The 16,889-nt window shown below is 36.6% G+C and overlaps 1 protein-coding gene across 3 annotated transcripts in view; it reads left to right on the top strand.

Moving 5' to 3' along the window:
• The window catches only part of LOC130142041 (transcription factor RFX3-like), a 194,026-nt gene that overhangs the window by 135,045 nt on the left and 42,092 nt on the right, over window positions 1-16,889 (top strand). For all 3 annotated transcript variants that reach the window (XM_056323454.1, XM_056323455.1, XM_056323456.1), the window contains exon 5: window positions 13,891-13,965. In XM_056323454.1, the coding sequence (XP_056179429.1) occupies window positions 13,891-13,965 (75 nt within the window). The remainder of the gene's footprint in view (window positions 1-13,890; window positions 13,966-16,889) is intronic.

Raw genomic sequence — 16,889 nt, 5'->3', positions numbered from 1 at the left:
CTGACCTGGTTGCAGAGATTTGGAAATAACATATAAGAGAACTTGGGACACTTGCAGTAACAAGAGTTGAAAGCTGTCTTGGAGGGATTGATAGCAAGGTATAGGACGATTAATGAGCATTTCTTTTAATTATTTTTTTTAGTAGGGTTTTTTTGGGTCAAAAAAGTTACTTAAAGAATTTTACTTTTGCAAACCAGTGTAATGAGTAAAAACTCATTAAAAAATATCAAATAGCAAAAGCAACACTTCATCTTATTTCTTGACTTTGCATAATCAGGTAAAAAATGTTTTCACTCATTTGAAAAATATTTCATGGAACATGATTACAAAGTGCAGGCAGAATGAGAGTAGGTTTATCTAAGCAAAAGCAATGAATCTTCTGAAGTGATGTAAATTTAAAAAGTAATGTTTCTTTAAAATATTTAAATGGCAAAAATATTCCTGTTTCATATTAGTTATTATGAATTACTTTATATTTGAATAAAAATAAACCTTTACACATTAGAAATGTTCTTCTCAATTGAACATGTCATCTACAGATGGCAACCTTTTGTTGTCTAGCAAAATATCATGTCATAAGTTTAGTATTGTAAACTGACAATAAATTTCAATAAGTGGAAACAATAAATTTAGTGTAGGATCAAAGTGTAGATGACATACAGTCAGTAAACACAAACAATTTTCAAGGGATCCAGGAAGAGTAGTAGACTTTGATATCCTAGAATCATTTGATTGGTATCAAAACTCCATATCAATTTTTGCAAATGAAAAGATGAATAATTTTGGGATGGCCAAAATTAGAAGCTAGAATTTTAATTTTTTTTAAAATTAAATATTTTAATGTTTACAAGGATTTATGTCCAAATACAAATGCTGAAATTCAACAGAGTAATTACTAACTTTTACCTCATCCCAATATAAGTCCATATTGTTCTCATTCAAAAAATAATGCCTTATGCAAAAAAAACTTGAAGTACATACCTTTCACTATCCTGCACTTCCTTCATGTTAAAGAAAACCTGTTAATTAGAATGTTCTGAATTATTTTTATTTTGCTTTATCTAGCTTTTAAGGAATACAGATTAAAATTAAATTACAATTCCAATATTGTGTTTCGACTGTTAAATAGTTTTCCTCCCATTTTTAAGGCACTATATATAGTGTGTAGTTAAATAAATGAGGCATTAGAATACATTAAAGTGCATTTCTTGTTGATAAATTATTAAGCAGGAAACTACAAAATTACTTTCATTATTATTCTTTTATAGACTCATGAAAAGGTTTGGTTTGGAACAGGCCTTGAAAGATCATCTAGTCCAACCCTCCTGCCATGGTCAGGTACATCTAGTGGATGAGGGAAAGGCTGTGGATGTTGTTTACGTGGACCTTAGTAAAGCCTTTGACACTGTCTCCCATAGCATTCTCCTGGAGAAACTGGCTGCTCATGGCTTGGACAAGTGTACTCTATGCTGGGTTAAATGCTGGGTGGATGGCTAAGCCCAAAGAGTGATAGTAAATGCAGTTACATCCAGCTGGTGGCCAATCACAAGTGGTGTTCCCCAGGGCTCAGTATTGGGGCCTGTTCTGTTTAATATTTTTATCAATATTCTGGATGAGGGGATTGAGCACACCCTCAGTAAGTCTGCAGACGACACCAAGTTGGGGAGGGCGTTGATCTGCTTGAGGGTAGGAAGGCTCTCCAGAGGGATCTGGACAGGCTGGATCAACAGCCCGAGGCCAACTGTAGGAGGTTCAACAATGAGAAGTGCTGGGTCCTGCACTTGGCTCACAACAACCCCACACAATGCTACAGCTTTGGGGAAGAGTGGCTGGAATGCTGCCTGGTAGAAAAGGATCTGGGGGTGCTGGTTGACAGCTGGTTGAACATGAGCCCCCAGTGTGCCCAGGTGGTCAAGAAGGCCAATAGCACCCTGGCTTGTATCAGAAATAGTGTGGCCAGCAGGACTAGGGAAGTGACTGACCCCCTGTACTGGGCACTGGTGAGGCCACATCTCAAATACTGTGTTCAGTTTTGGGCCCCTCACTTCAAGAGGGATATAGAGGTGCTGGAGTGTGCCCAGAGAATGACAATGAAGCCGGTGAAGGGTCTGGAGCACAAATCTTATGAGGAAAAGCTGAGGGAACTGGGGTTGTTTAGTCTGGAGAGGAGGATGCTCAGGGGGGATCTTATTGATCTGAAAGGAGGTTGCAGGAAGTGGGGGTAGGTCTCTTCTCCTGGATAACTAGCGACAGGACAAAAGTTACTCCAGGGGAGGTTTAGATTGGATCTTAGGAAAAAAAATTCTTCCCTGAAAGGGTGTTGAAACATTGGAACAGACTGCCCAGGGAGATGGTGGAATCAGCATCCCTGGAGGTGTTTAAAAAATGTGTAGACATGGTGCTTAGGGACATGGTTTAGTGATGGACTTGGCAGTCCTGGGTTAACAGTTGAACTTGATGATCTTAAAGGTCTTTTCCAACCTAAATGATTCTATGATTCTATTATTCTATGATCTTTCAGTACATCAGGTTGCTCAAAGCCCCATCCGACCTGGCCTTGAACACTTCCAGAGATGGGGCATCCACAGATTCTCTGGACAACCTGTTCCAGTGCCTCACCACCATCATGGTAAAGAATTTCTTCCTTATGTCCAATTTAAATCTACCCTCTTTCAGTTTATAATTGCTACCCTTTGTCCTGTCATTACAGGACCTGGTAAAAAGTTTCTCTCCATCTTTCTTATATGCCCCATTTATATATAGTAAGGCTGCAATAAGGTCTCCTTGGAGCCTTCTCTTCTCCAGGCAGAACAACCTCAACTCTCTCAGCCTTTCCTCATAGGAGAGGTGTTCCAGCCCTCTGATCATTGTCATGGACCTTCTCTGGACCTGCTCTAACAGGTTCACGTCTTTGTTGTGCTGGGGACCCCAGAGTTGGACACAGTACTCCAGGTGGGGTCTCACGAGAACAGAGTAGATGGACAGAATCACCTTCCTTGACCTGCTGGCCATGCTTCCTTTTGTGCAGCTCAGGATGCGATTGGCTTTTGGGGCTGCAAGTGCACATTGCCGGCTCATTATTCAATTTTTCATCCACCAGTATCCCCAAGTCCTTCTTTGCAGGGCTGCTCTCAGTCCATTCATCCCCAGTCTGTACTGATACTGGGGATTGCCCTGACCCAGGCGCAAGACCTTGGACTTGGCCTTGTTGAACTTCATGAGGTTTACATGGGCCCGCTTCTCGAGCTTGCCCAGGTCCCTCTGGATGCCATCCCTTCCCTCTAGCAAATTAACTGCATCCCTCAGCTTGGTGTCATCTGCAAACTTGCTGAGGGTGCACTCAGTCCCACCGTCTGTGTTGATGAAGATATGAAATGGTACTGGTCCCAATATGGACCCCTGAGGGACACCACTCGTCACTGGTTTCCACTCGGACACGGAACCATTGACTATAACTCTTTGGACATGGCCATCCAGCCAGTTCCATATCCATCTAACAGTCTGTCGTGCTTTAACCCTGGCCGTCAACCAAGCACCACGCAGCCAGTTGCTCACTCCCCCTCACTCAGAAGGATGGAGAGGAGAATCGGAAAAGGAATGTAAAAGTCAAGAGTTGAGATAGGAACAATTTAATAATTTAAACATAATAAAGAGGTAAGAACAAAAGTAATAAAAATAATAATACTAACAATAATAATATCAGCAAAATGGAAAGGTGGGGAAAAAGGGTAAATCAAAAGCTGTGCACGCAAGCAGAGCAAAGCAAGGAATTCATTCACTGTTTCCATCGGCAGGCAGGTGTTCAGCCATCCCCAGGAAAGCAGGGCTCCATCACGTGTAACGGTTACTCGGGAAGAGAAATGCCATAATGCCAGATGTCCCCTCCCTTCCTCCTTCTTCCCCCAGTTTATATACTCAGCATGACGTCATATGGTATGGAATACCTCTTTGGCTAGTTCGGGTCAGCTTTCCTGGCTGTGTCCCCTCCCAATTTCCTGTGCCCCTCCAGCCGTCTCTCTGGCAGGGCCCAAGGAACTGAAAAGTCCTTGATTTAGTATGAACACCACCCAGCAACAACTAAAACCATCAGTGTCCTGTCAACATTATTCTGACATCATGGCCAAAACACAGCACTGTACTAACTACTAAGAAGAAAATTATCTCTATCCCAGCTGAAACCAGGACACAGTCCATCGATCAAACTCATCTTTCTCCAATTTAGCGGCCAGAATGTTGTGGGGGACCATATCCAAGGCCTTATAGATGTCCAGGTAGATGGCATCCATACCTCTTCCCTTGTCCACCGATGCAGTCACTCCAGCGTAAGAAGGCCACTAGATTAGTCAGGCATGATTTGCCCTTGGTGAAGCCATGCTGGCTGTCTCTAATCACCTCCCTGTCATCCATATGCCTCAACATATCTTCCAGGAGGATCTGCTCCATGATATTACCAGGCACCACGGTGAGGCTGACTGGCTGGCAGTTCCCAGGGTCCTCCTTTTTACCCTTTTTAAAAATGGGTGCAGTTTCCCTTTTACCAGTCACCGAGGACATAGTCTGACTGCCATGACTTCTCAAATATAATGGAGAATGGCTTAGCAACTACATCAGCCAATTCCCTCGGGACCCTGGCATGCATCTCGTTGAGTCCCATGGACTTGTGTATGCTCAGGTTCCTTAGGTGGTCTTGAACCTGATCTCCTCCTATGATGGGAGGAACTTCATTCTCCCAGTCCCTGTCTAGAGGTTCAGGGGATTGAGGGATGTGGGAAGAGACATTTTCATTGAAAAGTGAGGCAAAAATTTGTTGAGTGCCTAAGCCTTTTCTATGTAGGTTCTCACCAGTTCTTCTGTCCTATTTATCGGGGGGTGGTGGTGGTGTGTGTGTGTGTGTAGGACATCTTTAATCTTCCTTTTCTGGCCAACGTACCTGTAGAAGCCATTCTTATTTTTCTTTGCATCCCTTGCCAATTTCAGTACCAAGTGTGCCTTAGCTTTTTTCATCCCATCCTTACACCTCTGGGAAGCATCTCTATGTTCTTCCTCGTATACATGTCTCTGGTTCCACTGCCTGTGCATTTCCGTCTTGCACTTTAGTTTGACCAGGAGGTCTTTACTGGGCCATGCTAGTTTACTGCCTTCCTTGCCTGATTTCTTACATGTGAGAATCAAGAGTTCTTGTGGTCTAAGAAAAATACCCTTCAAGATATGCCAGCTCTGTTCATCTCCTTTATCCCTGAGGGCAGTTTCACAGGGGGTCCCACCCTCTAATTCCTTTAACAACTGAAAAATTGTTCTCTTAAAATTCAGAGTCCTGACTCTACTTTTCACCTGGTCCATATCTGTCAAGACTCTGAATTCCACCAGGGCATGATCACTGCAGCCCAAGCTGCCACCAGTCTTGAGATCTCTAATTAGTTCTTGACATCTCTCATTAACTTTAGGCTCTTGATATATAGGGTTCAACTCATACAAGCAAAAATCAATTGAAACCTAAACAGTTCAGCCTAAACTGTGACTTCAAATACACACTCAGTCTTAAATTTACTTGAAGGTAAAAATAAACCAAGCAAACTAAAGTAGCACAGCAGTTCAATTTTTCTTTGCTTTGTACCTGGTATAGCTAGAGTTCCTTTCAGTTTTAATCCTCATCCTACCTGCACCATCATAATAGTTTTCATACTTCTATAGAGAATTTAAGAGATCAAAATAATGTATAGCCAGGCCTTCTTTCTAATGTAATAGTCAGCAGATGTATTCAAATATTTTTATTTAATTTTGGATAATTTTCACATGGAGACAAATGAACCAGGCATGGGCTTATTATAACCTCTGACACTTTTGCCATATCAAGATTTAGTTCTGTTTAACCATTTACAAGAAACAACTTCATTTTGTTTTTTTCACCCTCACTAATCAAATAATTAAATTTTTATGAATATCAAATTAATCATAAAATTGATAAGATTTTAGCTCTTCCTGAGAATTCTACTTATAGATTGTAGAAGGAGTGATTTCCCCTAATTGGTTAGCAATTTGAAATTATATTACATGTTGTATCCTACTTTAAGGATGAGTCTGGGTAGATTGCTGTCAGAGAATGGGCAGCTACAGCAAAGACTAATTAGAAAATGTCTGCCCTATAAATAATAGAATTTAAATCAACCTGCACTTTTTACCATATTTGAATGTCTTAAGGACTATTTTGATAAAATTTGAATTATATTATCAAAAATTTCAAAATGTGTATATAGTTATTAAATTAAAAAGTGTATTATGCTTGCAGCCAGGGAGGAGCTCCAATCCATTAGTTCTGTTTTTTCTAACAAGCATTAGGATTGATCTGCAATCACTGTTATTCATTAGTCATCACTAACCATAGGAACCCTTGAGTCAGAGATTTAGCTTATTTATTTCAGTCATGTTTGTGCAGATCAAAAGGTACATGGAAATAAAATCAAAGTCAATATTAATTAATTAATTAATTAATAAATACTTCTGGACTGAGTACAGTGTGCTAAGCATTCTCCTGATGTAAAAGAAAGCATGGTACCTTCTTAAAATAAACCATCTGATAATGGAGTGGGAGAAAAAGAATAACAGCTGCAAATAAGGATGCCCAATAGTAATGTCATATCCTGATAATATAACTTTGGTGGAAGTATTATAGTTATTTTAAGACCAAAAAAATACATAAAAATATGCAAACTTCCATAGCCTTATTTTAAGCTGGAGAGATTGTGATTTGGAAAGTAGTTTGAGAAAAGATTTTATTTATTCAAACAGTCAATCTCTTTCCAGGTAAAGGAACTTTTTCCCTTGTCTAATCAGTCACCCCTCTGGTAATTGACAGCACAGTTTTTACGTAGCTGGATTCGTCCTAAGATGAACAAACTACTTCAGATAAAAAAACCCAGAGATGCGTGGATCTTTATGTCACATTGGAATATTAAATCATCTAGTCTGAACTTTTAATCATACAGGCCTGACATTTTTATTCAAATCTTCTTTTGAGCACAGTGACTTGGTTGGTGAAAAAAGGTTGTGTTTGGTTTCCAAACACAAGAAGGTGAATAATTTGTTTAATCAGTGATTCAAATGGTCAATTACTACCACTGCTAAATATGTTGGTCAATTATGAATTAACTAGTAGGGTGGTAAGATTAGAGGATTTGGGAGTCTTGTACTCTCATTAACCTCTGTCCTCCAATACTCTGCCACTTGCTTCTTTCTGCTCCATAGATGTGAAGCATCATGGCTTCCCCCTAGTCCTTCTAGAGAGAGATAAGTTTCAGTGTTGCACAGTAGATAAAAGTATATATATGGCCTACTCTGTCCCTGTGAGCCCCATACAGCCCTCACTGTAAGTCCAGAAAATCCCCATGAGACAAAGCTCAATCACACTTGCACCATTTACATTCGGGCCTCATCTGCTTATGTTGCTTATTTATCTCTAGCTTTTAGGAATTAGCTTTTCTTGTGTTAAAAGTTTTAAATGAAATTGTATGTCGTGGTTTAACCCCAGCCAGCAACCAAGTACCATGCAGCCACTTGCTCACTCCCCCTCACCCAGAGGGATGGGGAGGAGAATCTGAAAGGGATGTAAAACTCAAGGGTTGAGATAAGAACAATTTAATAGGTAAAGCAAAAGCCGCGCATGCAAGCAAAGCAAAGCAAGGAATTCATTCACTGCTTTCCATTGGCAGGCAGGTGTTCAGCCATCCCCAGGAAAGCAGGGCTCCATCATGCGTAACGGTTCCTTGGGAAGACAAACGCCATAATGCCAGATGTCCCCCCCTTCCTTCTTCTTCCCCCAGTTTATATACTCAGCATGACGTCATATGGTATGGAATATCCCTTTGGCTAGTTCGGGTCAGCTGTCCTGGCTGTGTCCCCTCCCAATTTCCTGTCCCCCTCCAGCCCTCTCGCTGGCAGGGCCCAAGGAACTGGAAAGTCCTTGATTTAGTATAAACACCACCCAGCAACAACTAAAACCATCAGTGTCCTATCAACATTGTTCTTACATCATGGCCAAACCACAGCACTGTACTAACTACTAAGAAGAAAATTATCCCAGCTGAAACCAAGACAATTGTGTTAAAAGAATTAATTTTAAAAAACCCTGTAGCACCTAGTGTTTTATTTCTAGTTTTGCCTCAATATATTTATTCAGTAGATCATATTAACTATCAGTATTCTATATTTAGTGTATTCATTACAATAAAATTGTTTCTGAAATAACTCTTTGTGATGTGTTGACCTAACCACCAAGTGCCCACCAAGCCATTCTCGCTCCCACTCCTCCACAGTCTGTTTTACCCGTGATGGTAATTGGTGAATGATCTCCCTGTCTGAATCCCTGAGATTAATTTCTGTCTGTTCATTTTCATTTTTTCTGTGAAAAATGTGTGAAGTAGGTCAAACATGACTAACCACCGTCTGCTATCATAACAGTCCAATTCTCAGTGGCATGGTGTTAGCACTTTTCTAGAGGAGTGGATTCCTGTGTGTATAATTAAATAGCCAATTTGTTCTAAAAGTGGCAGTTCATCTCTTTTCTGCTCTGTCTTGTCATATTTTTTTCTGATTTTTTTAAAATAATTATCTGAACTTTCTCTTTTGTTTCTCAGTCCTGATTTCCTGATGAGATTAACTCTTGTGGAAGTGTATGGCTCTTGCTATGTGTTTTTTAGTTCAATGGAGTGTGCCTGTTCTAGAAATCCTAAGTAAGCTTGACAAGGTTTTGGGGAGATTTTTGAGTCTGTATCATATCTTGCAGATTAACTACAGGGCAGCTCATTGGTTTAGAATCTCAAGTGTATGAGAAAGGTTGAGGTATAAAAACTAGTGCTTGATTTATAAGAAGGGGTGGATCCAAGAGAAAGAGTGGAACTGATAATTTAACCAGACATTTAAAACATCCAGCAAGGAAGATAAAAATTGAGAGTGAATCGTCATTTGAGAACTTAGGGAGGAGGAAGTCATCTGACACAAACTCCAAACATTTTAAATTTATATGAATGGATGTTATGTATACTTTGCTCCACATGTTGGCCCCTTATGTTGTTTTCTGTTCATAAGATTTATATTCATCAGTCAATATGCATATTCTATGTACATGCAGACTACTGGATATAACTATATATATATATAACTATGATGTGTTTATTTTGTAATGAAAAATAATGGATGTACATTGTATCTGAAATATCCTCACATCAACATCAGAAAACAAAATAATTAGAGCCCTCGTTCATTTCTCCCAGCTTTCCTATCTGATTAGAGACACAAAAGAACTCCTCAGCTTGATTAAACATTCCTGCTGGGAAAAGTGTGAAATTTGGAGGCCATTTTTTTCTTGAACTTGTCTATCTCCACCTTAATTATTAGAAATCTATTAGTTACAGTATTTTGTTTAACAAGGTATCCAGATATAAAACATGAAAAGTGATACAGTAGCAGAGATCACAACTATGTCTAACTCTGTCTGTGTATTCCCATAAACATCAATATTTTCATTAGATGACTGGTTTTCTTAGTGAAGTGGCCAGTGCTGTTCCATTAATTCATTATTTTCTCTCTTGTTTTCCTTTAAATATGAGCTACCTTCTACTGTTTGTGCATCTAGTCCAATACAAACACAACTATAAGCTTTTCTGAGTTCTTTTAAAGTTGGCATATATAAAATAACAGAAATATTTTACATCTTTTTATTATCTTTTTGTGTATATGTACAAAACTTTTTTCCCCAAAAATCTTAAAATAATTGCTTATTTTTTCTTCTGACCTTCAATTACTTTTTTCATTCTCTTGAACAAAATTCAATATAACATAGTAAAAGCTCTACTACAGTTGCTTAGTCTGTGAGGACTTTCAAAAGAATCTTTTACATTCTTCTGGGTGTAAAAATTGGACCATCTCTTTATATGGTCACTGATGCTTCGTTTTCAAGTCTCTGCTTCTAGGCAAGTTTGTCTGCCTAATTCAACCCTCTGGCGTGAGTATCTCTTCAGAGGACAGTAGCATTTGTATGAATGCACTGTTTTGAAAAATAAGCGGAAAACATTTTGGAGTTCTCATCCATTTATCATATAACACTTGATTATTATAGTGATGTGTATAGACCTTGTTTTAGGATTGTCAATGAGAAAGTAACAGTTGTTATAAGGAAAAGCTATAATAACAAACACAGTTATCGCTAGTAACCAAGGCTTAATTAGCTGTGCTGAATTTAATTTTTCTAATATACATTTGATGAACTAGTAATTTCTTCACAATGATAAACAATTTCTTCACTTTATGAAAACTTATTTAGCATTTCACTTGGTTTAAAGCCTACGATGGTAACATTTTTTAAGCAGATAAAGTTAAAAGGTGCTAAAGATATAGCAGATAAAAATAAAAGGAAGCAGATAAAGTTAAAAATAGTTGCCTGTGTAGATAGAGACATGGACTTGTTTTGGACATAAGGCAGCAAATGTCTTAAACTTTAAGATGTCACCAAAAGCAGCCTGTTTTACTGTCAGAGTGGTTTAGAAATGCAAACAAATATAGATAATGAATTGGCAGATGTCCATGTTTATTTCAGTACCTCAGAGCTTAAATTTCTGGGGAATTTTCTTTTCCTTATGACCTGACCTTCTCAGAACAACTTAAATATTTTGTGTCAATTACTTGATTCATGAAGAAAGTAATATTTCTTTGCCATTGACTTTTAGAAAGGCAGTTTTTCAAAGTGAATTTAGGGTTAAGTGTTGTTATATGGATATATACTATAAAGGCATCTGAGAAAATGATGTATATGTTCATCTGATAAAATGTTAATGGGCAATAAGACTTAAACTATCAGGAACAGTAAATAATATTACATAGAGACTGAACATTGTAGGATTTAGTTGACATATATAATAATCACAGTTTTGCATTTATTATCCACAGAAAAGTTATACCCTTCTTAACCATTAATGACTGTGACAGATAATATATTAGCATTTTAGGTGGCGAGCTGAGTGAACTGATGAAGAAGTCTAAAACCACAATTCCTGTAATTATCATGCTGTAGTCCCCCCCCCCCATATTTTTATATTAATATGTACACTGATAATTTTATGCATTAGCAATTAGTAATGCAGATATGTTTAACATGGTTTGGTTGGGGTTGCTGTGGGAATGATAACTTTTTCAGTTATCAGTCAAAACATTTTAATAAATGATGTCTTTCCATATTGAATTAGAAAAGAAATGTATGACTGATCACACATTCAAACAGATGGATGTGGGTTTTTTTTTGTCATTTAGGCACTCCAGTTGTAAATATGCTTGTAACTTCTGACTGCTTGTCCTTAGAAATGTAAGGAATGCAATTAATTAATCTCTATATGTGTAGAATATAATTTTAAATGTTAAATTTATTTTCATTATTTTTCTCAAAATGTCAAGGCTACAATTTAAAAAAACTCAACATTATTCAGAATAATCCCTATTTAATTTGGAATATATGCTTAAATGCTACTCTGAATAAAGGTGAACTTAAGTTCATGCTCATTTTTTTCCAGAAGCAAAGTTTAAGCTCCTGGCCTAACTTTGAATTTAAAAGCTTGAAGGAACAGATTCTGCACATTAATAACTTGCCATTAAAGTAGCTGGCACTTCCTGCACATGCAGGGGCCTGTTTCACATAGAACATTTTGAAAGTCTGAGGACCCAAGCCTACTGGAAGCTTGAGAATTTAAAAAATAAATTACACTGGAATGAGAGAGAATCCAGAAGTAGCTGGAAGTTTTCAAAAAGAGCAAGACGAATGATTCACTGTCTGGAAAATCTGCCTTCAAGTTAAGCCTGTTTTATTTACATACTAGCGAAGGTTAAGAGATGCTTTGTCTGTGGTTAAGTTCTTACATAGGAAGAAGTTTTCTGATAGTCAAGAGATATTTCAGTAGCAGGTAAAGCTCAAAATGCAGCTCATCAAAATTTAGACAAGGAATAATGTACAAAATGTTTAATAATGAAAATAATTACTATTGGATCAGGTTACACTAGAATATGGAGATTACTTAGCACTTTAAATAAAGATCAGATGTCTTTCTGAAAGACTTGCTCTAGTTCAGTAATACTTCATTAGATTGATGAAATGATTAATGATGGATTTTAGCAGTAATGAACACTTCTTGGCCTACATTATTCAAAAAATAAGACAAGCTGATCATAATAATCATTAAGATCTCTGGTTTTAAAATCTATGGTTCTGACGCCATGGATATATTGTCTTCAGCAGATAGCGTAGTAGCTGGAATGAGCAGGAGGAGGCAGGACTTCAGTACTGTAGTAATGCTGTAGACAAGGTATTGTCAAACAGTGGAGTAAGATTCAGAATTATGATTCAAATTATGTATCATGTTACAATATCATGTTAAGATGGGAGAGTCTATGGTTGCAGTATATAGTAAGTTGATCTTAGTTTGATGAAATCTTAACCTTTTCATTTTTAGCATTCTGTATCCTTTTAAATTTCACCTTTTCTGTCTGATTGAATAGTTTGACCTAATAGTATTTTCCACTGAAGCAAGAAAAAATCTGGATTTAAATATTATTTTTTTAATAGTGCAGTATATGTTCTTACATAGTAATGAGATACTTGTATGCTTTTATAAAAAGGCTTATATTTCTAATATTAGATGGTTGTAAGAAAGACTTCCTTTTCATTGAGAATTACTACAGTAAAAATACTATTTGATTAGCTTAGGAAAAGGGGAAAGCAAATTGTATTTATGCACTAATTGAAATATAATCTGAAATGTTTTACAGGTTTGTGTTGTATATAGAGTGAACTCATTTTAGTAGTGTAATTTACCAGCATAAAGTCTTTGGATAATACTGTAAAAATTAAAGAAGTATAGGGAAGACTTACTTAAAAACTGTCTACAGGGTGAATAAGTGGCTTTAAATGTACAGATGTTTTTCCATTGCTTTTGTGTTTTTTCCATTTAATGTGGTTAATTATGTCTTCTTTTACTGTACATACTATTGTCTCCATCACTTTCAATGTTTTTGCTATTCTATCTCTGCAGCTAAACTACAGTTAGACTGTAATTTTATTTTTAATGCTGTCATTGTAGAATTAATCAAGAGATGTATTAATATGGGAGGAAGAATGGGAATGGGTATGGTTGTCTTTACACATTCGTATTAGTTGTAATACTACTGTATAATTAGTGGTATATAATACTTTTTCTTTTAAAAGTATTATTCTGAACCCATCTGATTATTTTCTTTCTTTTTTTAAGGATAGATCTTGCTGTCTGTAAACCTCCAATTTTCATTTACTTTGAGAGCTCTGGTTATTTAAAGAATGCTATGACAGGCTGTAGGGGTGATATTCTGTCCAATGAAATTAATTGTAGAAAACCTACGGAATGATTCTGATTTTACTCCATAATTGCAGAGAGCAGAAATTTTGTTTCTAATTCATATTCAGAGTGTGCACTTATCTTTCTCAAATACTTGGAGGAAGAAATTTTGAGGCCTTTCTTAGGATTTTATTCTGGGATTTTTTTCTTTTACTGAAAACATTGACTGTTCAGTAATTTTTACTGTTTGCAATGTAGTTTACTGGTAAATCCACTTCTCTTATTTCATGAGCAAGGAGGAAGGTAAATTGGATTTTGAAAGTAGGATCTTACAGTATATATGCAAGCAAAATGCCTCCCTGACTTCACTGGGGAGGTTTGCCTTCGTGGGGACTTCAGGATGAGGCCTTTAAGCAGAAAATATCCCTTAGCCATGATTGAACCAGATATTTCTGTTGAATGTAAGGCAATCTATCAGAATTTTTCTGATCAGCCTTTTCTACTGTCTTGTATTGAGTCATTTTTTAATGATATCTATTATCAGATTGAAATGGCAATTGAGACACTGCAAAAGTCTGATGGTCTTTCTACTCACAGAAGCTCTCTTCTCAACAGCCATGTAAGTTGTCTCTTCTTTCATGAAAGCTAATCTCTTGCTTGTTCTGTATACTTAGCCTGCCTCTAAATGTTAATGTATTGCTACTTTTTGTTTTTAATCTTTCCATTTTAGTTGCTTGTAATCTACATCATCTGTCATATTTTTTCAGGTTAAGTGTCATGACATATTATAGGGTGCATTTCTTTTCTAGGTTCTGTATTGTGTTAACACAGCTTAATGTATTTGACTGTTCTGCAGGTCCTAATGTAAATGTAAAAATAATCAAATAATTTCTTTCAACTGTCTGGGTTTGACATTTTAAAATAATTTTCTACAATTTGTGTACCCAATATAATAATTTAGGAACAGGTGAAGGGGGAAAGAAGCAGCACACGCTTTGAATAAAAAAATTTTCTTTAGATTTCTTTTTAAATATTTCTATTATTCTGAATAAGTTTATTACAATATAAGAATTCTGAAGATCCATTTGATGAGATGAAAAAAATAAAACAATCTGTTAATCTCTAATATGTATTATTCTTCTGCCTCTTGCTTTGTTCTGTCTTTTTGCAAATCCTGTAGTTAGGAATTTTCCATAAGAGAAAGTTGAATGTGTTTGCATAAAAAGATGGTTGCAAATATAGTGGTAAAGCCATTATATATAACTTTTAGGTATAGAAGAAAGTTTGTTTATAAACAGTGCTAGTCTTTCTTGAAATATTATGTAAACAACATGTTTTTATCTTCAGTTAGTATAAATAGTTTTGTAATTTTTAATGCTGCTAAATTTCTATACATACTGCATCACATATTTTTGCAGATTCTTGTATTTCTTTACCATAGAAATATAAAAATTGCTTGTGATATGAATGTATGAATAAATTGGGTAGAGGCTATACACTTATTTTGATTTTTTTGACACACCCCCCCAAGAATGTGGTTATATGGAGGTGAAAACCAAAATTGTTTTGTCAAAGTTTATCATCATGGTAGAAAATGACAGCAGGAGCCAGTACGATTTCTTAAAAGATTATTTTTCTTTGAAAATGCTAAAATTGGGTGAGGGAAATTGAATCCTGTAAAATATGAAGAAGGACTTTTAGATCATTTTGGATGTATTTAAAATAATTGTTTTGATTTAAGACAACCTAGAAATATACTAAAATTATTTTAATATCATAATTAAATGGATGATATTTTTTTTTTTTCAAAATGCCAAAAATCTGTCTTAAAAATTAGATATACAAAGAATTGATAAGTCTGACTTGAATCTGACAAGGAAGTCCAGAATCTTCACACTGAAAACAGTAAGAATTAAAGGGCAAGCTTTTATACATCAGAAAACTTTATTCACCTATTTCCTGTGTCATGCACTAGTTAAAAGATCATGGAACAGATCCTCCTGGAAGATATATCAAAACATATGGAAGACAGAGAGGTGATTAGAAACAGCCAATGTGGCTTCACCAAGGGCAAATCGTGCCTGACTAATCTGGTGGCCTTCTAAGATGGAGTGGCTGCATCAGTGGACAAGGGAAGAGATATAAATGTCAGCTACCTAGACTTTTGTAAGGCCTTTGATACAGTCCCCCACACCATTCTTGCTGCTAAATTGGAGAGAGATGTCTTTGATTGATGGACTGTTATATGTATAAGGAACTGGCTGGATGGTCACATCCAAAGAGTTACAGTCAACGGCTCAGTGTCCAAATGGAGATCAGTAATGAATGGTGTCCCTCAAGGGTCCATACTAGGACTAATACTATTTAATATATTCATCAATGACATAGATAGTGGGATAGAGTGGGTCTGAGGAGGACCACAAAAATGATCAGAGGGCTGGAACACCTCTCCTATGAGGAAAGGCTGAGAGAGTTGAGGTTGCTCTGCCTGGAGAAGAGAAGGCTCCAAGGAGACCTTATTGCAGCCTTTCAATATATAAATGGGGTGTATAAGTAAGATGGAGAGAAACTTTTTACCAGGGCCTGTAATGACAAGACAAAGGGTAGCAATTATAAACTGAAAGAGGGTAGATTTAAATTGGACATAAGGAAGAAATTCTTTACCATGATGGTGGTGAGGCACTGGAACAGGTTGTCCAGAGAATCTGTGGATGCCCCATCTCTGGAAGTGTTCAAGGCCAGGTCAGATGGGGCTTTGAGCGACCTGGTCTTAGTGGAAGGTGTCCCTGCCCATGGCAGGGGGTTGGACTCGATGACCTTTAAAGGAAGGGCCCTTCTAACCTAAATCACTCTATGATTCTATGAAAATATCTTCCTAATGAGATTTGCACCTGTCTGTTATGGTTGTCTTATGCTGATATTTCTTAACTGTTTTGAGGTATTTTCAAAACTACTGAAAGACAAATAGAGGGATCTATTCTTGATTCTCTGAAAAAAAAAAAAAGACCTCCATTCATCTTGCTGTAATAATTGCTCTTTCCTAGCCTCAGTAATTTTGGAAGAAATTAATGGAACCCAGATAAAACTTACTGGATGTTTTCCCAATTTTAAAAACATTTATTGAATTATGATTCAAATAAGGACAGTAAATATGGTTTTAGTCCTATCATCTTCCTTAAGGTGGTGCTCTGTTACCTAAGTAAATACCGGTTTGTTTTAATGATTTTTTTCATTTTCCTCTATTTTATTTCCTTTCCTGATTTTTTTCTGCATGCGATTGACTTAACTAATTTATAATCTAATATTTTCTTAATATTGAAGTTTCATTGAAGTTGGAGTCAATATACCTGTTCTATGTAAACCATTTCATCCATTCCAGTGTTGTTAATATTATAAATCAACAAGTCAGAAAAAGTCTGGACATTTCAATTTTAGAATTACATTTCTGAAAATACAAAAATATGTTTAAGGTTGTTTGCAGTAACTTTATCATGTCTGCATATTATTTACCTTTTTACAAGGTATTCAGCTATTGGCACTCTT

Source organism: Falco biarmicus, chromosome W, assembly GCF_023638135.1.
Source record: "Falco biarmicus isolate bFalBia1 chromosome W, bFalBia1.pri, whole genome shotgun sequence".
Taxonomy (NCBI): Eukaryota; Metazoa; Chordata; class Aves; order Falconiformes; family Falconidae; genus Falco; species Falco biarmicus.
This window is presented reverse-complemented; position numbering and strand designations above follow the sequence as displayed.